The 24,144-nt window shown below is 37.3% G+C and overlaps 1 protein-coding gene across 6 annotated transcripts in view; it reads right to left on the bottom strand.

The window, feature by feature from the left end:
* The window catches only part of XRCC4 (X-ray repair cross complementing 4), a 186,865-nt gene that overhangs the window by 85,812 nt on the left and 76,909 nt on the right, over positions 1-24,144 (bottom strand). For all 6 annotated transcript variants that reach the window (XM_075488527.1, XM_075488528.1, XM_075488524.1 and 3 more), the window contains 3 exons: positions 17,830-17,996; positions 11,252-11,404; positions 10,469-10,572 (listed from right to left, as the gene is read on the bottom strand). In XM_075488527.1, the coding sequence (XP_075344642.1) occupies positions 10,469-10,572; positions 11,252-11,404; positions 17,830-17,996 (424 nt within the window). The remainder of the gene's footprint in view (positions 1-10,468; positions 10,573-11,251; positions 11,405-17,829; positions 17,997-24,144) is intronic.

The raw sequence follows: 24,144 nt of genomic DNA, 5'->3' as shown, positions 1-24,144 counted from the left end.
AGAATATAGTGAAACGCACAATAAAAACTGGAGTAATAATTAGAGATGTCATTTGCCTATTGCCTCTGAATTATTTTAAACCCATTTTTTCCCTTCTAACTTTTACAAATGCCTAATATTCTACATGAAACTTGTGTATGTGATGTATGTAGTGTTATGCAGGTTGAGGAATAGGGTCCTGGAGGAGAGCCTTTCAGCCTAAAGATGAAAAGGAACTTCTCAGTTTCCCAGTACAATGCTCAACAAAAAACTGCTTTCCAGGAAAGCTGGCGTCATGCCAAATGACTTCTGTGGAATTTGTGTATCACAGCTATCATTTAGGGTTTCTATTGATTAAAGCAACTTTTTAAAATAAAATTTTATCACCTCATCCTCAATACCTTTTAGATTGATCTATAATCTATTTTAAGAATAAATGCTAAAGGACAAGTAGTAAAGTGATTTTATGACGGCACCTATTACTTGAGATGGACATAAATAACAAATATCTAGTAAAATAAGCAGGATAGAAGCAGAGAGAAGGTGGGAAGAAGTTAAAAACAAAACAAAACAAAACCAAACCACAAAAAGTTTAGGGGAGTATTACATTCATGACTTTTAGCTCACAGAGCAAAGGGATTTCCTTCTTCTTAATCAAAGGCTTTTTAAAGGATTAAAAGAAAATAAAATCCTTTTCTATTCTTATTTTATATAGTATGAAGATTTTGACATTTCTTTAGATGTAAACTATGTTTCCAATCAAGAATTCACTGGCTTTGTAGAAACAAAAAAGGGCTACAGGAAGCAAACCCAAATAGGGAAATCAACTCTTAAATCTAGCAAAGACCTACCAGAGTCACAGTGTGAAGTTTAGTTGAGAAAATTTCAAGTTAAAAACAAGGATACATGCTTTAACCTGGAAAAGTAATAAATCAAGGAAACAACTATAGGTTATAGTGCAATCTTCAGAAACCCAGCTTTTAATCAAGATAGGCTGTTTGCTTGAATGAGACACTGTAATACAGTTGGGAAGTAATTAAGATAATTATTACAGTGAATGTTACACAGGTGGCCAGAGTAAATGCCTTTCCAGCATTTTGTCAGAGAGAAAGCAACATTCAAAATTCAGAAGTGGAAGCTTGTTACTGTGCAAAAAAAAAAATCAGTGTGGGTAAACAGCAGTGGAAATTTCTGATTACTCGAGTCACTACCAGCCATGACAAAAAACACATGAAACATGAAGTTTAAGAAGACAACCTACTAAATATTCATCTTAAAGTGAGAAGAGCTGTTATAAAATGTGCAACAGCCACAGGTTTCAAGTCATGCCAGCAAACTTAGCTTGAATGCTCATTGAACACAAGACTCTCTGGTCTGCAAGAATCTGCAGTATCCAGGCTTTGTTGATTGCCACTGATACGCAGGCTATTCAACAGCTGAAGATAAGGGCTTTTATCCTAATGTTCAGGATTATAGAAACTTGCTATCAGTACCCTTGCAGGAACCATTTTTCTCAAGAACCAATACTTCTCTTTGATGAAAGGATACTTCTCCAAGAGCTGATACTGCTAAACCCGAGATCAACTCTTCTAAAGCACATCCGTATTTCCAAGAGGGAAGGGAATACAAATGCATTGTGTTATTTGCATGTGAATTGTTTCATTAGTTTTCAGTATACCATGAAGTATACTTAAATATTTTTGATGCCTTTTCTTCCTCTCTGAATTATATATCTATATAAAACCATGAAGACACCAAAAGCAAATACCTAGCTTTGTAAACATGCACAAGAAAACTATCATAATAAATGGTGTGAACTGAACACAAAATAAAAAATTCCCATTAAATTAGGCCTGATTATTATTTACACTAAAAGCAGTTAAACCATAACACTCACTATAAAGTAAAACATCCTTTACCAAAAAAAAAAAAGAAAAAAAAGAAAAAAAAAAAGGTCTGGCTCAGTTTTACCTTTGCAAAATAACCCCCAGGAAAAGTAAACTTCTGACTGTACCTTCTGGGGAACCAATTTATGACCTGCAACTCAAAGAATTGTTTAGAGCAGGCATGTGGCATGAGGTTCATAATGAAACTGTGTGATAGAGTGGTTTCTTTGGCAGGTTTGCATAGATGAAAATAAAGCACTGTTGTCACTGTACATTGCATTCGGTAATTTCTATGGTCCATAATACATGTATTGAAGCATATTTTCGTATAAGAATAATAATTATTGCTAGTTCTTTTAATTACAACAGATCCCAAAAGGACCATTATGCTGGATACTAAACAAATACACACAGAGTCTGTGACTTAAAAGCAAAAGAACAAACAAAAGTGTTAGAATGGGGATTACCCCAGGCAGGTTATTGATGACTGGCAGAAGTTTCCTATTTACCTGATAAGCAGTTGTTCTTTAACTATTTATTGAAGGAGGATGAAACAGAGCAGCTGTTCATGGCACTGCTCCAGCACCACTAATGCTATAGTTTCACAACTGATGAATTACATTCTCAACCAACGGGTGTTGAAATAGGTCTTCTGTAGTTCATGAAGAAGAGAAAACAAAGAAAGGGTCCCACTGAATTAGTGCCGTCTTGTAGATGGTCAAGTTACAGGGTTTTGCAAAGGAAATAAGTATTAGAATGTGCATGCTCAGTGCAAGAGTGCCTTGACTCACAGAATTTATGTCCAGCTCTGCTCTAATTACAGCCTGTTGGGTACATGTCAAATTGGGTGAAATATAAGCAAGAACAGAAGGAGGCTCTACATTTCCTTTATGTGTCCCATAGGAACGTGTTGGTACTCTACATAAATACAATGAGGATTTGTTATCTCTGCCTAATGCTGCTTAATACTTTCAGGCTCTCAAGCCGTAGCAAAGTACAACGCATTTTGAAGAGAAGTAGAGGGAACATTAGAACTCCAGCAAGCCAGGTACAAGCATATAGATAGCTTGCTTCCTCGGGGGAAAAGCTTCTTATTCATGGAAGAAGATAAAGTTTATAAAGTTACTACTTCATTAATGGATTTTATTTTGATTTTTTTTTCAATGACTGGAACTTTATGTTATTTGCTCCTCTTTGCATGGATATATTAAACGCAGAGAAAAAACATGAAATAATTCCACCTCTGCTTGAAATGTACATTGCTGAACTGTTTAAACTAGCTTTGTTTTTAAGTGGAGGAAAAAAAAACCCAGTATTCATGGAACTGCATTAAGCTTGGAATTTCCAGCTTGGACCGGAAACAATGCTAAAAATCAGAGTCTTACAATTTAACTTAAATCTGATAAAGACTGTTCATTTGATGATTCAAACAGAGCTTTAATTACACTTCAAAAAATTGTATGGCTCACCAAGGAAATAAAGTTCCTTCATAGGTAACATTTAGTAATATGTGGATAATACACCAACAAACATTTTTTAATTTTATATTAGTCAATGCTGTTGCACCTAACCTGCAGTGTGGTCATTAGGTACTCTACTTTTTTGATTAATCACCAGATTTAGTAATCTGCAACAGTCTTACCAAAGCATAAATCCATTACAATTATATCACCATTATAGCACTTCATTGAATAAATAATGACTTATTTAGAGGCAACCATATTCAGCTACATCACTTTATATACTGAAACACATACAATAAGAAGGTGTTTGCAGAGGTGTAAGCAGTTTTGATAATTTTCATAGTAATATTTTAAAGTAATACCTTATTAATCCCTCTTAGTGCAATATTCGTAACAGGATTTTTAAAGAGACATGAAACATATTGATATTTGTCCTTGAAATGCATTTTGACTATGGCACCTGGTATAACACAGAAGGAAAGAAGTTTGGCAACTGCAAATGTTTTACAGGCGTAAAACCATCAGGTTATGGGGGAAAAAAAAAGAGGACCAATATCAAGTTTCAGAAAAAAAAATATCTACAGCTTTAAGGGAAAGGGAAATGAGATTATTCCTTGGGATGAACCATTTACAATTATAGCTTGACAAAAAAAATAAAATAATAATTTAAGCCTGACGTCAATTAAAATGGCCAAGTTCTAAACCTCCTTAAAATAGGCTTTAAAAGAGAAGCCTTCACAGATGGAACTTTAACCACACAGCACAGTCGGGTGCTGTTATAATAGGCATTTTTTTTTTTAATAACTTTGATCAAAGCTTATTAACCAGCAGCATCAAGCCATTGGTGGTTTGCACTACACAAGAGAACTAATTAAATTTAAAGGGCCATAGCCTCCTGAAGGCACAACATGTAATCCCCAAGGCAGGAACTTGAATGAAGGGGATGAGAACATTTGCATAGTAAAACAGTGGAAAATGGCAAGGTGCTTGCTCTTATTTATTTTGGGCATTATAGCGAGTTTATTAGAACCAATTTTTAATCTGTCCTCATCATCAAACATGTAGAAAAGTATAAGCTTTGAAAGTCGGAGGATTCACGTAATATGGACTATTTCCATACATGCGGCAAGAAACACAGAACATAAAATTTCATTTAATCCAACAGGCTAGATCATGAGATGCTTCCTTACCCCACGGAGCAGAAACTTCCACCAATTTCAATGTGAAATATGACTAAGGAATTCATGGGCAAGAGAAAATAAAATAGAGAGAAAGCAAGCTGACTGTAAATTGGTGCCCAGTAGCCTTGTTTTGTCTACAGGCAGCCACATACAATAGCATTATAACTGAAAATAACAATAATAAATTGTAAAATAATTTCTTCCATTGCTTATCTCCCACCTGCTATATTATCCTTCATATCTATTATAGGTTTCAGTATATAACATCTTTCCCTGCAGTTTTGTCATATACCTGGGAAGAGGAATAACCTTCTCTTCTCTAGTCATCTTCTGAACACTGTCAAGAGGAAAACTATTACCCTTCATCTACCTTTCAGGCTTCTGGGAAGGAAGCAGAAAGGGTGAATGTTTATCCAATCTTTACTCCTGTTTTAAAAGCTTCCTGACATATGGACCACTAAAGTATTTTTCAGTTAATAAGGAGGTTTCATTTGTATGACAAAGACATAATTGCTAATCATGATATCAAATGATGTTTTCTTAGTCTCATAATCTTACTGTCATTTTAGGTCCCCTAGGAGAAAGGACTCAATAGCTAGAGTAAATAATAACAGTAAAACTTAACACTGAGCAGCAGAAAGAGGAATCAGTAACAGCTGGGTTGCGTTCTAGATTGTCCTTATCAGAATAGGGGCTTATGCATTCTAAAATGACAGAAACTTCTTGCGTCAGTGTGGTGGCATCATGCAGAGTCACCAAGTCACTCTTGTGGGCTAAGAGAAATACAGACTGGCAATTTTTTTTTTTTTTTTTAAAAAACAGGTCCTGTTGGCAACAGAACATAAAAAGTCTTATTCCAATCAACATCTCTCTGTAATCTTTCCAAGCCTGCTCCAGGTGCTTCTCATCTGTGTGTGTGTATCATTCTTTCTATTGTCACAGCACATGGCAGTCCCAACCAAAAATGATGACCCTAAAAATGCCAGATACCAGTCAAGCTAAACAAAATATCAGATATTTGATTAAAGAGTTGAAGTGCAAGACTACATGCAACACGTGAGGGAGAGTGAAACAACAAGACAGCACATCAGCAGTCTCAGGTGTGAGGTGCCTGCAAAGTTGCTGAATTTTGTTGAACCACCAGCAGTGAAAGCAACAACTATATCTGGTTTTGGTGGCTCAGCTAGAATCTTACCAATGCTGGAATAAAACAAATAACAAAACAAATAACAAACCAAAACAATAGCCACTCCCCCTGCTCCCAAGAAACATTCGTACCTCCCCATTCACAAAGAACTGCTTAACAGTAGGAGGATTTCCTTCTTGTCCTCTTTCTAGAGCAGAAAATCTCTCAAACAAGAGCTCAGAGGCATTTACAAGGACCTGGCACATCATATATAGCTGCTGCTTAAGAATTTATTAAACTGCAGTGAAAGCAGGAGTTGTGTGCCTTTTTCAATCTCACATTCACAATCCTAACCAATATGTCAAATTTCTCCCATGCTCATGGCATGATGGGCAAAGCTGTTGTATACAAAGACATAAAGTATTATTTCTAAAAGTTGTACTATTTCTAAAAGTTGTACTTCTCATATACATCAGTTGTTTTCTTGAGTGCTTTACACTAAAATACCTACTAATTCAATTTTAATTTGTTCTCTTACAATACAAAGCATTAACTACATCAGTGTGTAGATTAGAGATGAAAACTACCATGTTTCAGTTGATTTTGGCTTTAAGCTATGAAGAAGAAACTTCTGTCAAAAAGCAAATCATAAATCATATCTACAAATGGTACTGTAAGTTCCAAAACCCGAATTTTTTAGGTAAACTTTTGGGTTACAGGTTAACTGTTACTGTAGGGAAAAGGCCCCTACACAAAATTTATCTGAAGCTGAACAAATAAGTGTAACCGCCTTCTGTGCAGAGGTTAAAAACCTACCTGGTAGCCTTGCTGAGAATTCATGCATGAGTAAACTCATTTTTGTAGAAGACACAAGAAATGGTTTTATTCTGCAATTCACCTGCTGTTATAGAGGAAAAGCTGTCATAGTAACAGCCATTTGCAATACCCAACATAACATAGGTTGTGTACTTCTTTTAAGTTCATTCTAACATGAAGAAGATCTTGTCTTTTTATTAAAAGCATGCCATCGTGATTTCAACGCTGGCAATGATGGACAGAACCCATCATAACCCACTCCAAACTGTTCCAACAGTTAATTATCCTGTCAGAAATAATGTCCCACTTTTGTCTTTGTCTAATGTTAAGTTCCAGTTATTCGAGTTCATTAAACACCTATATCTGCTGGACGGAAAGACCATCTACCATCACATCATTTTGCAATACAGTTTCTTTTAGACCCTTAAAACAATGATAGTTTAAGATCCTTCTCAGCATTTCATTTAAATCATTTGCTACCCCCTCTACTGTGATCATGATTTTATCGTCCTCAACTATTGCTAGTTGAGGATTGCGTCCTCAACAACCTTGCTAACATATTTCTTCAAATCTTGATGTCCAAACTTGACACAGCACTGCATCAAGGGGCCAAATCATATGTTGACTCAAAAGTCCCTTTTGCCCTAGCATTGCAAATCTGCTTATTTATTTTCACACTCCATGTCTTTTTTTTTTCTTAAATAAAGTCATTGCTGCTTCAGAGAATTTTCTATGCGTTCTTTATTTTCCAAAGCATCCTTACACTAGACCAGTGGTTCCCTATCAGGTGAGGCAGGTAGCACTGGGAAGTTATAAACTGGTAAGAGGTCAGACAGAGACCAACCGAACTAACCTGGGCTAAGACCAAGCCTGTTTCCTGCAAGGCCAGGCAGGACAGTGCCACCGCGCCAGAACGGGTGCAATGCGGAGCAGAGTGCTAACGCCTTTGCTGTGGGTGCAATATGGAGCAGTGCAAAAAGGCTTTGCTAGACGGGCCCACATGGGGAAGATGATGGCAACCCCTGGAGGTACCCAGCTTTTTGTGGCACAAGAAGCTAGGCAAAGCAAAGCGTGAGACATTGTTGGTATTCTCAAGTGAGGTGCAGCTGTCAAAGGACTGGAAATCATTGCATTACACTGTGTTAGAATGCGTACATTTTGTTTATAGTTGGTGTGTCACAAAACGCAAATTGTTTTATATCCAGTATCTTCAATTTCACACTCCTCAGATACAAAGACTGATAACTTCCCATTTATATTTTGAGATAGACATATTACCTCATTTGAGAATCTATTTATCATGCGTTATGTTAATTTCCATGTTCCAATTTCTTGATTAAAATGTGGTGCAGCATGATATCTTATGGAAGTCAGTCTATTACTTTACCAATTTTACCTCTATCAGCCAGCTGGTAATCTCATCACAGAAGACATAAGTACCTAGTGTTCAACCTCCGGCTTCTGCAGCTTTACAAAGACTGGAATTAACCATTCTTATTCCTTTTCTTAGTATTTTTCTTCATTGAGTCCTGTTCCAATATTTGCATCAGATCAACACCAGACTGACACACCCATAACTGAATGTGCCATTTAATTTACTTTTACTTTTGGCAAATATTAGCAACTTTTTTCCAATTCCCCTGGAATGCCCTCAGTGCCTCGAAAATTCTAGAACTCCCCCCCCCCCCGCCCATTATTGGTAGCTAAGAAAAATTTCCTCTGCAGTTCAACATATCCTGACTGGCTAATTTTAAAATGTCTAGATTTCACAGCTGCTGTTTCATGTCCCCCTTAGCTGCCAGAATGGAAGTACATTATGATGCAACTACAGCTAGTTTTCCCCCCTAAACACAAACCAAAAGCACTTACTGAACACGGCTGCTTTTTCAATTACTACTGATTTTTTTATCATTGCACAATAACAGCTGCATATATGTTCTCAACTGACTTGAAAACTGGTCATTGGCCTTCTACCTCCTGGCCTGAGATTCTCTGCCTTTATATGTGTGGCTTTCTTCAGCCATCTCCTGAAGTTCCTACTTTTCATTTATGACAACCAGTATCAGCTTCTCGCTTTTTAAATTTTGGACATGCACATATACAAATGCACACTTAATATCTGTATATGTGTCCGTATACACATCTGCCTTCACTCTCCTTCAAAGCAGTTTTTAAATTATGATCTTCTCTCTTGTGGCTTTCACCACTATCTATTAAAACAAACATTCTCAAAAATGCTTTAATTCTCATTGACTCCTGCAACCCACGCAATGACATTCCAAATGCAAAAGGAAAAGAAATGTAATGTTGGACTAAGAGATAGGAAAACTACAGATAAACAGAAAAAAAACCCCACATTATCTGTATTATCTGTTATGCCTTACAGTCCCTTCATGCTTGATGCAGCTATGAGCTCTCATGCTACTCACCCCTGAATTAGTCTTCGTCATAGAGACAGTCTGCCTCAGACCTCTTTTTGCATGTGAAAATCCTAGACCACACTAAGATATTCAGCTCCTACCTGTGCTTTTCTATTGTTCATGGAAAGAGAAAGCTGTGTACACAGGAAGAGTATCAACTGACCCAAGCAATACTCATTGTGCAGGTTCAAGATGCCATTACCTTGAAAAACTTGAGTGTGTTAACCAAAAGATTAAGTTTATAGTCTTATATTATTTGCAAATTTTGCAGTTGAAAGAACTCTCTTGTCATGATCAAAATCCTGAGTATTGTATCCCTCAAAGGAAACAGAAAGCACATTTTTGTTTACAACTCAAATAAAAATAAGTTGCTATTTTTTCCTATATCATTGATGAGTCCAGTCCCTCATGATTCCCTGAGTAGGGCAGTGAGAGTTTGTCTGCATTTTGAAATACATATGTCTGTCTCAAAACTCTCACTAAGCTAATTAAGTCCTACTGAATCTAGCAAAAGAATCAACAGCTTCCACTTCCCTTGCCTTTTTACTAAATGTAAACTATTTCTCCCCACATTATCTGAACTGACCAAATACCACTTGAAAGCAAAGATTTCTGAACTGAAGAGCACAGTACAATACAAAATAATTTCTTTCCATAATTGCAACTTTCTACATTTATCTGAAGCTCTGCCTACTTTATATTGTATTAGAAAGTCCTCAACAAACAGGCTCATATCAGTTACAAAGCTGAATACCACTGGTATCAGGGTCTCGAACACTTCTGGTTCCCAGTATGCACAATAAACAGTTGTAGTAAGTTGTTGTCTTGATTACCTTTACCTACAGTGGAAATAGAAAGCTCCAGTGAGAGAACCCATAGCAAACCTTGCAGACCTGAAAGGAAGTTTCTAATAGCTATATGGCAAGTGTCAATGCAGTTTTAAAACTTTGATAGCATTTGTCCTGCATATTCCTACTAGTTTGCCAAAATATGCCAACATTTCTATGATTCACAGTTAAATATCTCATATTACAGCATGGGCAATTGCTGTATCCCATACACTTTACAAGTCTCTAGTCCTGGAAGAATTAGTCAAATTAAGTTTCATGAGCACCTTCATGAGGCCAAAAATTCATTGACAAATTAAAATGAATTCTGCTATAAATACATTTTTTTTCCATTTATGCACACAGGTCTTTTTATAGCCGTTAAACCTCTCTTTCCCCTTTTTAAACACTATTGAAACTGTCAGGAACTACATTTTAGCAATCATTGCATACACCTCATGATTCCTAGAATTTAAAATGGAATTGTTGATGGTTCAGACACTGTTAGACTGTCATTAGTTCTGCAAAGTATGTAATTTGTCATTTTGGAAGAAATTACAGTACCTTCACTTGTGCAACATGCTTTTAAACTTCCTCTCTCTAATTTGAAAATGCCAGTCTTATGCTCTGCTTCTTCAAGAGAGATATTTTTAAGGTTGGCTTGTCACAGAGCAATTTGTCAGGTAGTATTTTGTCTTCATTAAGGTTTATTCACATAAAGTGATTGGCTTGTCCGTGATATTCCCCAAAGACAATACATTCTGTCTTACCTGATGGTAATGAAGCCCGTGTTAAATTTTCACTTTCCTCATCAGTGCTGCCATCATAGTCATTTTCTCTCCCTGTAGCCATCTGAGTGGTAGCTATACTATCCCTAAGAAAAAAAAAAAAAAAAAAAAAGGAAAAAAAGCAAGCACATCTTTGCCATCTATTATTCCTGCAAAGAACCGATAATTATTTCTGCACTGCCTTAGAGGCAATGCAAGCTGGTACGAGTCAACAGAAAGTCCCTATGCTGAACATCTTAGCATATTCATATACAACGACAGACAATAAAAGGTAAGTTAAGATACCAAAAAGCAGGATAAAAATAGCAAACAAATTAAAGTGTGTTGTAGCATTAGAATGATTCATCTTCTCTGGATATTTTTGAAATAAAAAGTACATAAAAACATTTAGATTTCAATATTTTTGTTTCCCAAAGGACAAAAGGAATCAAATATTTCAGGGAGAATGCATATGAAAGTACCACCTATGGAAATGGCAGAGACGTACTCTGATTGGAAAATAACTGCAACCTAACAGAAAAAAGAAGAGGACAGATTCATTGAATATTTAGTTCTTGGCTACAGCATCTAAAACAATATGCTGCTATTTGCAGTGACGCCACAAAGAATCCTCTGCTCTCATGACTACCAGCATTGTTTTGGATAACCAAGCACGTAGCCAGGAAGAACTGTCACTCACTGTTAGAGCCAAAGAAATAGAAACTAAACTAAACTAAAATATGCACCAGGTACGATACCAAGTAACTCAGGAAAATTAGGAATTACCTTGTACTTTCAGCATCTGCTGCAGATTCTTTATCTTTGTTCAGCAACTTCTGTAAGTTTCTTATCTTTGCCTTCTTTTCATTCAGCACCAAAATAAACCAGTTATAAAGATCTGCCTCTAGTTCTTCTTTAGCTTCCACACATTTTTCCAGCCTACAATGTAAAATTCAGTGTTACACCATTTCTTTTTAAAACTGTGTTTCCTGGAAGAAAATTCTGCAGCAAGGCCAGCCTTCGTATTACAGGAATCCTCATACCAAACCATGCACAACTAGTCCACACATCCAGTGCCTGAAACAAGCCAGAAGAAACTTTTCTTTTTCCACAGAAAATTGCAATGAACTTTGCTACCAAAAGGGGAAAGTTTCCAAGGGGAAAATTTTCTCTTCATGCTTTTTTTGATTGGTTCTTGCACACATGCATCTGAGACAACTAAAATTTAAATAGGCAAGTGTTCTTTAGTTTCAATGCTGAATTCACCATAGTGGGCATAGCTTAGCAGGATACACATAATGAGATTACAAATAGATATAATTAAGCTTGACAGGTCCCAAATCTGGACCACACACACTCACTTGAAATATATTTGAACAGGAGAAAAAAAGAAAAAATAAATAGGCAACTCCACTCCAGCATGGGCTGAGATGACGAGCAAATACTTCAGGCAACTGAGACAGCTCCAGAACTCTTTGCGTGTCCAGAGAAGGGCAACAGAGCTGGGGAAGGGTCTGGAGCACAAGGCTGATGGGGAGCGGCTGAGGGAACTGGGGTTGTTTAGGCTGGAGAAAAGGAGGCTGAGGGGAGACCTCATCACTCTCTACAACTACCTGAAAGGAGGCTGTAGAGAGGTGGGGTCGGTCTCTTCTCCCAGGTAACAAGCGATAGGACAAGAGGAAATGGCCTCAAGTTGCGCCAGGGGAGGTTTAGACTGGGTATTACGAAAAATGTCTTCACCGAAAGGGTTGGCCAGCATTGGAACAGGCTGCCCAGGGAAGCGATTGAGTCGCCATCCCTGGAAGTATTTAAAAGACGTCTGGATGAGGTGCTTAGGGACATGGTATAGTGGTGGTCTTGGTAGCGTTAGGTTTACGGTTGGACTCGATGATCTTAAAGGTCTTTTCCAACCTATACAATTCTGTGATTCTGTGATTCTTTCTTTGCCAGGACTCCCAGGGCAGATTCGGGTGACACAGACCTCTGCCTGACCATTTTCCATCAACAGTCTTGCATGTCTTGTTCTGGTGAGCTGGCAAGGTACAGAAACCAGTTCCTGGCAAAGCTCAACAGGACACTGCAGGAACACCTGATGGCAACTGTAATCCGTTTCAGGCATTCAGACAAATACAATGCTAATAACTCCAGTGCTGCAGACTCCATTTTGAGTTACACAGATATAGAGCTGAGATCCTGGTACGCTTGCAGCCACCACTAGGCAGATTTTTATTTTTGTTTTCCTCCTGAACCAATCACAATTACTTGGTAGAGGACTAAATGCTTACAATATATATAAAAATGCTTTAAAAGCTCTTAATTGAGAGTAAAATATTATTCTGGTTTTTGAAGGTTTAATGTGCACCTGTAGGTAGGTCAATGTTAATAAAATGAAGCACAATGGAAATATACAATTAAGAATATGGATGTATAGTCTCATAAGCAAAATGGAATATAAGCAAACATGAGCACAATAAATGAAGTGACTTATAGCAAATGAGATCCTATATTTACTTCTTGAATTTCATAACATTTTAGTCCTTGCGTTGAACCACAAACATTTTATAACAGCTGTGTTCATAGCAAGCAAATAAACATTGATAATCTTATTGATCATGGTAACTATAGTATTATAGCAAGTTGTCATAACCTGGAACAACATTCTTTTCACCAACCTATGCAAGGTTGGTAAAAAACTTTAGAAGGCTTCCTTTGTTATTAAACCCAAACACATAACAGATTTTAAAAATAGTAATTTATAAGGTAAGAAATGTCAACAGACTTCCTCTATAAATACTGATTATTTTGTTCATACATCAAAACCATATATGATGTAAGAAGAAAGACAAGAGAAAATAATCTCATGAAGTATTAAGTCTACTGTGCAATGCTTTAGGGATATGCTTGATAGTTGATAAATAATTCATCTAATTTAAATGCAAATAGCAGAACATCATTACCATATAGATCAGTTCAATAATTCCTAAATGAAAGATCATACGTACTAATCAACTACCAGGAGACTTTCCACCTACAAAAGGAAAGTTAACTGTTTAGAGGAGAACAAATAGACAATTCACAAAGAATCATAAACCCTAATACAACGTCCAGAAGTGCCCTGACCAGCTCACAGAAGGAGAAAGGTAAGGACAGGAATTGTCTCCCACTTATCATGTAGAGTTCAGCCATTAAAAAAATAGGTTTAAAAAAAAAAATTACCATTGGGTAAATTGCCATTTACATGCTTGAAACTAATTATGTCTGTATACATAAAAATGGAAAACAAGGATTTTGTGTAAAATATGGTAATCCTGTCTGTATCAAATGCTATAGAAAAGTCCCCTCTCCCACACACAAAACAATACTAACTAAAGAAAATGCTTACTGCTGTGCCTTTATTTTGCCAATGGACTGGTTAGTGTCCAAGCAGCTGAGGCTGGTTTAAATAGTTACATTGAGACATTTTGCTGACTTGACCAAAAAGTCAATCCACTGATGAAAATCCATGTAACTGTAAACTCTCAGTGAAGTAAAGCTGATGCTGCCTGGATGTTAAGAAGCACAGTATAGGAACCTATTGCAAGACTAGTCAATTTCCTCAGCCTCTGGAGCAAATTATTAGCATCTCAAAATATACATACTGACTATATGCATAGATTAGAATATTAACTGTTCCCTGTAGGCAAAATCAATTAGGACTATGCCATCAGTTAATCTTATATTATAATTTTCATTTACGTGAACACCTTTCTTGACTTTTTTCTATTGTTTAAAAAGTAATCCATATATAAATACATTCTCCAGACCTAGATATGGCATTAATTTGGCGTAACATTCAATCAGTGTAAAATAGTATTACATTAATGCTATATTTGCAAGTTATGAGCCTTTAAAAATATATTATTATATGGCATATGATGATATTTAAAAACAGAATATTAAAAAGCTACAGTCTTCTGCTGCTTGGGAACAGGGATGCATTAATTATGCAGAACGTATGTGTGTGTGGGGTGGCTCTGGCTGTAACTCTGCATAGCCTTTAGGATTCACTCAGGCATGCATTACCTGAATTACGTGACCACTAAGCAAAGCTGGCTGGGTTTGACTCCAATACCTCACCAGTTACAAATACAAACTTTAATTGCAATTCGTCACATGCTTGTGCCTGTATGTGATTTGTCTCACTAAAATACCACCTCCCCAGGCCAAATAAAGAAGCTGCCCATCTCAAAGACAACTTTCAAGTACAATGAAAATAAATGGAAGTTAATGGCTAGAGTGGTGCAAGTCTTATTTGCACGTCCTTTCCAATATTCTGTATTCTTAGACACGCCCAAGTTGATAACCATCAAAAAGTTTGCACAGCCTACTGAAAGCAGCTAGTATTAGGAATGGTTACGATTAGTAACTGAAAAAATACGGTAACTGTCCAGTTCCTAAGTGCTGCCTAAACGTACAGCAGTCACACATGCTTCACAGAGGTTAACGTGAACTATGTAACTTAATGGCATTTATACATTTTCCACACTCCAATAGTAGAAAGAAAATATTCAACGACTCTGCTATTTATCCTTGTCCTGAGTGCTCTAAAATAATTACTAGTCTTACGGCACCGCTCTATTACATTTCAGATTCACCCTTCCCCCAACATTGGCAATGGTATTGAATCTTGATGAGCTAATGCTGAAGAGTCAGTTTCAAGCACAATATTACCTAGCCTGCATTTTTATAAGCTGTTTGTGGTTTAAATACACTGTCGATATAGTTGACCACAACATAAATTAGCAGCTATTTTGATTTTGGTTTGTCTACAGTAATTTTAGATGTTTGATACAAAATACATACCACATCCAAAACAGAAATTTAACTTGTATTTTATTGGCCAAGGAATTATTTCGTTACATATTATTATTACTTTACATTTACCATATTAATTATCTATATGAAATAAAAACAATAGCTATTCTGCTCTGATATTTTAACTCATCCATCCCTGAGGTATGCACACATGCTGGGGGGGGTGCCCCCCCCTCCCCCCCCAGGACCCACTTGCAGCATTTTCAGAATAATCCTTTTGAAAATTTCCATAGCCTCTCTATTTGGATCTTGCCAGATAGTGTCTTAGTAATTTTTATTTTATGTTTTATAGATCAAGTGCTGAACAGTCCAGCTATCCAATAACTCTCATACTGATGTCACCTACGCATGGGTCATTTCCTCAAAGCAGGGAAATGTTCGGCCAGGTAAAATTCTACAGTTAGGTCATCACAATAAGCAAGACGCTAAAAATTAAGGGATTTACAGCTTCAACCAGAAACACTCTCAACACCTCAGATGCCGCACAGATTAGACTAGAGTACATAAGTAATTTAACAATTTGATGATGCAGGTGATTTCTCTTCAAAGGGATTTTTGGCTTCCTCCTGCCTTTTGCCTTTATTTGAACCCGAATTGCAGAGGAAAGCGGCAGGAGCCATTCCTGTGCCTGGCACGGGGCTGCCATGCGAGCGGTTTACAGCCGAGCAGACAATCTCATGTACATTGAGCCCATTGCCAGCAACAGATCGGGGCTGGTATTCAGCTTACAGATTGCTCACTAGGCAGACTTAGCCTCCTGAAGGAAACTTGCTTGCCATTTTACAGACCAAATGGAAAGCAGAAGAAGTTTACACCTCGAGACCCCAGAGAGCTATGGGGCAAAGCTGCTGGGCCGAGCTCACAAAACCTTCGTGATGGTCAAGAAAATTAGAGTAGGGAAATGGAAAAGGGATGATTGAATTATTCCATCCAGTGCCTCATGCTTAACCTGAACAAAAACAGCTCTTGGAGGTCTGCATGCTTTGTTTTAATTCTAATGAGGTCCTGAAGAGAGAGATTTTAAGCAAGGGGAACTGCAGGGGCTGAAACTCTGGAGCTGATGTGCCTTAGCTCCAGGCGAAGAGGCAGCACAATTCTCCACACCACGTGCTTTACATTTGATGTTTTACCACTCAACGCCATGAGTGATACAGGGTATGAAGCTTGAAATCCTGTCTACTGAACAAAGACAAGCAAAGCTTTTGTTCAGCTCCAAGAAACTCACAACACTAGGTCCAGCATTTGGAGCCAAAAGAGAAAAGAGAGACAGCGGGGTAGACTAGGCTGTGGCAAAAAGAATTTTAAAAAAACCTAAAACCACAAACCAAAAAAAAACCCCCAAACCCCCAAAAAACAACACTGTTTGGATGAAAATTATTTTTATTCTCCATTTAGCGGACATGGCCAAAGTTTGGTGACCGTACAACTTTCAGGATTTATTTTGAAAAATCATGTTTCAGCTATTCAAAATATAAACATGCTAAAGAAAACCACCAGCTTTCGAAGCTTGAATACACTGCTTCAGAGAGCAAAGGCTGTCAGGCAACTGATTTTTTTTTTTTCTTTGGGGTTATTCTTTAAAAGTGCCACACCACCATGGAAATTGATCCAAGCACTAATGCCTATTACACATTAGCGTGTAATGCAGTACAGCATACTGGTTATACAATACGCTATTGTTCAATAAACTGTTAAGCAGTAAAACACTACTTAGGAAGGCCATATGCTTGTCAGGGAGATTGTCAGGAGAAACTGTTAGTCATTTTAATGAGAGGGAAACAAAACTAACTCCTCCCAAAAGTTAGCTCTCTCTTTCAAGGTAAATTAACGTCAATTAGCTACATTCTTTCATCAATCTTCCTAAATGTGTTTTTTTCAGATAAAGCTATAGAAAAACAAGATAAATCTCTGACTCGCATGTGCTAAGTGTTTTATGCTAACTGAAATAAGCAAAGATTACTTCACTACAGAGTGCAGTGGCAGACAATTCAGATCATAAATGCAATGGCAATTAAAAAAAGACCAAACCCTCACAAAATAATGGGTGCTTTTTCCTATAACAACATACTCATTTTCTAGTTCTGTCTGCTTTGACAAGCCAAACAGATTAAAACAATGGCAACTTATTTCCCACTCAAAAATGTAAATAATTTAAACTGCTAGTCATAAGAATTATAGAAAATAGTGGAAAGAAGGCTTCCTGAAGAAAGTCGAGAGGATTCTACAGAAAAGAGGTCTTTTTTTTTTTTCCACTTCATAAAGGTAAAACCAGCTTTAATTGCGAAGTTTGTAATACCAGTTGCATTTTTGACATAGGAAGAAGACCCACAACTACACACAACTACATGGGCTGTAAGAAACTGGGCTCAAAACACTTGTCAGGAGAAGAAAAACTTGTGTGCTCCTTTCTGTATATGACTCCAAAAGTGCTCATCAGTAAAGCCTGCACTGACAGTATAAGTATTTGTGAGTTTCTCAAGGATCACCTGTGAATGCACTTTTAAACCTACCGCTTCTCCACGTCGCTCCAGTCCCTGAAAAGCCTTTCATTTTCTTTTTGCAGGTGCTCATTTTTTGCCTGCAGTCTTCCCAGGCAGTCTAGGCAGTATCCAATCAGCTCCTTGACCACCTCCACCGGCCTCGAAACTTGCTGTAGCTTCAGAGATCCAAGTCGAAACTAGGACACAAGGAAAGAATGAGTTACTTCATCTGTACTAGAAAGATCACAAAACCTTGTTCCAACAAACTTTAATACATACTTAATAAGCATAAGAAATACCTTACAGTCCTCCAGTTCAAAGTGATATAATAAATGTCACAAGAAGAATTGTGGAATACGTGGAATAATCTACACACCAATTATTTATGCAGCTAATACATCTTAATGGTCACCTGTCATTCAACAGGCACAGGACATAAGCGCTGACATACTTTCTAAGGGGCAGGAAAAGAGGTGCCATGCATGAAATGTAACTCAATATAGCAACAACCTGCTCCTCTACAGATCAGAGGAGGTCAGCTGTATAAAGGTGCAACCACAGGTTTTTATATAAAAGGCATTTTTGATGTAATGCAGAACCACAGGAACTGGAAACCTAACGGTATTGCTAACATGTTCTTGCCATCTGTCCAACGAACTAGGTGAAGTAACTTGCTGCTCATTCTGGTACCCGCTGCAGCAATACAACCACATAAATATTGCTGTTAAAACAAATTAAGATTAATTACTTTTGATTTAAAGTAGCACTACAAATGCCTGTCTATGATCCATGCACGCACCCGATGGATGAAAACTAGCCCACGAGTACTAGCCCAAAATTAGTCAAAAACAAGCCCCCTTCAGGGCTCAGACAGCAAGTTCTTAATAATAAAGGGAGTCCTTCAATTAAATACGTAGCCTCAATAATTCAACGACATTAAAGGATAGGATCTATAATGAACAGTTGTATTTCTTCAGCAATGGGGATATTATACAGGATATACAAGAGGTCTGAACAGATTTGTTCTGCCTGGTCTGGCACAAACAACAGAAAACTGTTGTTGCTATTATGTTAAAGGAGGAATAGTTCAGCCATATGCACAAAAGAGTATCAGCTAAACCATAAACACGCAAAGATGGATGAAGATATACAGATAGGAAAAATGTTCAGTGTGACAGTTTGAGGCAATTGAAGAAGAAAGATATTAAGGTTGCTTGAACAAGGTCGCACGCATTATCTTAAGAGAAGCAAACCAGAAGCGAAGGAGCTGACTTTGGTGCTCTGGAGTGGGTAGATGATGGGGAATCTGAACTACCTTAAGGTACACCTCCATAGCTAATAGAGCCTACAGAAGCCACAGGGGGCTTTTCTGACACCTCCCCACATCTAGCAGCAACACCATTTGCCCAGCTTGACAAAAAAATAGTTGAGGGAGCAGATCCAGAGAAAAGCAGAGTGGGTTGAATGACACAGTCCAGACTTTGGCCAGCTTAAACTACAGCAGATGCAGATCTTTCAGGAATGAGGCATCAAAATGACTTGGCTTTAGTTGGAAATGCCTGCAGAAATGTCGAGTTGGTGAGGGGTACGTGGAAGGAGAAAGGGTCCTCTCTCACATCTTGTAATTATTAAAAGGATTGACATAATTGTTGTGGCATTTCCCTATGAATAGGACTATTACTCAACTTTTCAACTTGAATACACGGCAATAACATCTTTAAAAGAAATATAAATGTAAGTGGTACATGCTGGGGAAGAGTTCAGCCTGTGTCATGGCACCTCACCTATTAAAATCAGAAATGCCATTTCATTCACTTTTCTCCTTACTTTAGTTCATTTTACTTGGGAGGTCATGCCAAATAACTAAATAAAAGACATCCATGAAAAAAATGTGTAGCATTTGTTAACACTTTTAAAAAGTAAAGTTTACTACCACTATACATAAGGTTTTGCTGAAAAAGACCTTGTAAAAATTGCTCATAAAGGTTTTAAAGGCATTGTTTGAAACAAATAACAGTCCTTCAACTTAGATAAGATATTTCATCTGTGGAAGTCTCTGCAACAACACAATACCATCATGAGCTTCTTCAACAAGGTTAACTTATCAGAAAATGCAGCAAATCCAAAGGTTTAATTTCAAATTACCCACTGAACTTTCTTCAAAATTCACATGTACTGTCTCTAACATGTTGTTTTCCTTTAGCTTACATGCATCTGATGGCTATAGATTAAAAGATGCATTTAATTTATTTTTGGAAATTAGATTACATTATCAGTAACCCACAGAGTGACGCATATTCCCTGGATATCACACTTGCTGTTTGACAGCATTAACAAAGATGGACATTTGCGTAAAGGAAACTGTTTTTCATCACTTGCAAGCCACCACCATACTATATGGATAAAGAGCTCATGCCACACTTGAATACTAGCCACAGAGATAGAGAAGCACAGTAGTACAGATAAATAACAACACAATCCTACTTATACTGTAGACGAAATAGCAAGAAGAGTACATCTTTTTGTCTTATGCTTTAAATATAATCAACTGAGATAAGGCCTAGGCAAATATGTTTAATCAGGACAAATCAGCATGTCCAAATTACAGTTTACTCAGCACAAAAGAATACGAATAATTCTAAAACAGGTTACAGTGAATAACAACAGATTTCAGCTGAAAGCCTGATTCCACTCACAATCAAAAGTCATGCCAAACACACAGCAGACATTTCAAAAGCAATTGTAATTATAAACAAACACCAGTTCAGCCTCTTACTTAAACAATATTACATCAACCGATACTGCTAGTGCAATGTGGAGTTTCGAAACTGCAAAATACATCCTCAGCTTCACGGACCTCTGCCATGAAAGGATTTCTGAAAATCTGGAAGAAAAAACAATGCCCTTCTTTTTATAAAAGCTGATGCACCGAAAGAAATCAAACCAGGCTTTTGGGCATGCTACCTTTTTTGATGAATTCTCAAAACGGAGAGAGGGAGAGGTCATGCTGCAGAGAGTGGAGCAAGAAATGCATGCCAGCCTGACGAGCCACTGCTAATGTGCACCAACAGAGAGGGGATGCTGGGCAGATTTGCCATGCTGCTACAGGGACACAATGAATGTGGCTGGCCATCTTTTTAGGTATTCACTTCAAAGTTAACACAGTAACAGTCTTTAATTTAGTCTTTAATTCAGTCTTTATACAAAGCAATTGACTGTTACATACTTTCTTACATGAAACTTCACTGCTTTCTGTGTCTTACACATTGTGATCTGTGGACCATTTCTAGCAGGTAAGTAAAGCAAGCTCATTACCAGGAGGCTTAAATCCATTAGGCAGGTGCTCACTTATCGACCAAAAAACCAAAAACCATAAGGCTTCTGCAAAGAAGCATTCTTCTGTATATTCTGCCCTGGTCATCTAATCTTAACTTAATATAGTTGTAGGAGAAAATTATCTGGGTTACATTGCAGCTACCTCCAGCACCTCAGTGCAAACAAACACGGGACGCTTAGATGCAGCCCTAATGAAGCCAAAAGTAACATGATATTGGACACGCAGTTTGGCTTTTCCACATTCATACAGGATGTTATACAAAGCGTACCAGAAAGTCTTCTTGGCTGTTTCTTCAACATGAAATTATTTGTTACAACCAGCTATTACACTGTCTGTTTAACAAACAGAAATGTTAGCACTAACAATAGCAACGTTGTTATCTGAACAAATTACAACTGATTGGCATTCGCCCCTGTAAAGTGCTGAGAGACTGATAAGCCGTAAGGGCAGCCAGATCCATTTCACTTCCAAAGCATCAAGGAAAAGCGCGAGCCACTCGTAAAACAACGTAAAGAAAACGAAGTCTCAGGACAGTTTTGCTCTGGAGTCCTACTGACACCCCAAATTGGAAAGCAAACTGGTAAAGGAGCAGATGTACAAATTAGCAGAATTTTAGATCCAAGGATTCTGAATTTGGGACAGACGTGTAATTTGCAGCATTGATTAAGACAGAATTCTATTCAAATTGAATGTCTGGGGGGGGAGAATCATAAAAAAGGAGGCATTAGTTTTTCCACATATTGCTTAGTTTTTGCTTGCAACTAAACCAAGAAATAGTTCAGTTATTTGTCCTTCATCGCCAAACCACAGCAGTGAAACTGGAAACAATTCAAGGAAGATTCAATAGAAGTGGTTAAAGATCAGGATACCATAAGAAACAGTTAACTGGGTGGGATATCAAGATAAATAGATCTTGCTTACTGCATGAGTGAAAGCTCAACATTAACACTTCACAAAGCTAGTTTTACATATAGCATGTCTATGATTTGGATCATATTTCCAAGGCGAGCCTCATTTTGTAAATTCCTGCACATTGCTGCTCTCTAGATCAATTTATATTTCTTGCCATTCTTCCAGCTGCTGTAGCTCTCTAACTTCGTACCATCTGCAGATGTAATTAATGTGCTTTCTATTTCCTCTTTCAGATCATTCAAGAAAACATTATGTAAAACAGTGAAGCACTAAACACTTCATTTATACAGAAAATGAGCAGATCTGCTAGAGGTCCCAGTGGACAACAAACTGACTGTGACTGATATACTGCTCCCCTTCAATACATGTTTTTTTTGTTTGCTGGGATTTTTTTTTATTGTTGTTTTTTAAAGACACATGAAGATGAAAATAGAATCATTTAGAAAGTTGTGTTCCCTTAATCAGAAATCACACGCAGCACATATCCATTAGACCAGTATTTTAAGTTTAGAAATAAAAACAAGAATTAGAAGCTTATGACAAAACTGTCATTTTCCCACCACCTCTCACCCTGCCCACTGTTTGTCTTTTACAGATGAAGAAAGAAGTGATCTCAACCATAACACAGAAAATATTTTGGAAGCAAACCGAAAAGCTTCTCAAGTAATTTTTCTTGTAATTATTGATATTTACAGGAAGATGTTTCACATAGGGAAAAAAAGTCATTAAAATATGAGCCAACACATTTTTTCATGGAAAATTCTAAAACTACATGAAAATTACTTTATTCTATAGAGATGGTGGATTTTAATTTTGCATTAAAAATGTATATATGTTATACAATCTTAGCATTACTACATTCCACTAGAAAAGAGAGTTATCATATCTAAAGGCAATAATTATCAAAGGTTATGCACTGAAAGGAGAAGCCATTTACACAGCAATGCCTGCAAGCTCTCTCCTCTGGGGCAGAATCTGAAGCCAGATACTTACAGTGAGCTAATTTCCAATAACAACAATTTTTCATTATGACATACTAGTCTATAAGAAAAAAACATTCAGGCTGGAAACTCTCATTTCATCTGCATTGCTGGCCATGACTTCTCTCTGTATTACCTAAGTATCCTGACAATGCTTTCTAACAGCATTTATTATCCAAAATGTATTTAAGGAATTCCATACTTCCACAAGCTAGAAAAAAAAAAAATTCATTTAGACAGACAGATTTTGTACTTTCTTGTCTTGGCAGGCTATAGCAGCTATATAGTGGCTCGCTTTCTCTCTTCTATCTATATTGCATACTTAAATTATAACCCATAATATTTTGCTTTGTCCTTCTCTATTTTGAAAATTATTTAACAAATAATTTTTACAGAGTGTACACTTACAGATACTTAGGTCCGGTTTTGAAATGAAAATATTCCTGGTGTGTGAACTAACTGATGGAGTTTGAATTGTACGAGTCAACCTACAGCCTGTAACAGAATCATCTCTAACTCACCTCACCTTCCACTTTTCCTACGCCTTCGGAGCAGGACTCAGAGATCCTTGCACTCTGCTTCTAGTCATAGTATTTCAAACTGTGTTAACAATCAGCTGGGTTAGCATAGTTAATAACATCTACATCCTTGCAGACAGATGCTGCTTCCTGCAAGGTATTGTCTAAGCAAATGTCCTTTCACCAGGGAAATATTAATGAAGAATTTGAGAGGGAAAAAAAATTCCACAGCAGCCCACCAGCATGGAGCAGCTGTGTAGTCTCTCTCTGTCTTTATCAAGACCTGCAGTCTGTAATAGCACGTGACGCCTGTGTTGAAGCAGGAAAGCCCTGCAGACCCATATAACAACAGATCCTTTTGTCATTGCCCTATCCTGAGCATCTCTCAGTGCCTTTCCTACACTAGAAGGGAGCTACACTGGGAGGGATATTTCTACAACAGGGCTCACTCTTACTACACCTTGGTCTTTCCATGCTACCTAATAACGCCAGTTCAGCTGGGTCTTTGGGAACTAGGGAGGATGGAGGAGCAATCAGGGTGTTTTTTATTAATAAAAACCCGACAGTCTGAAAACCATATGTTTCCAATACTCAAAAA

The sequence above is a fragment of the Mycteria americana genome, chromosome Z, assembly GCF_035582795.1.
Source record: "Mycteria americana isolate JAX WOST 10 ecotype Jacksonville Zoo and Gardens chromosome Z, USCA_MyAme_1.0, whole genome shotgun sequence".
In the NCBI taxonomy this organism is placed as follows: domain Eukaryota; kingdom Metazoa; phylum Chordata; class Aves; order Ciconiiformes; family Ciconiidae; genus Mycteria; species Mycteria americana.
The sequence above is the reverse complement of the archived record's forward strand: the minus strand, read 5'-3'. Positions and strand labels throughout refer to the sequence as shown.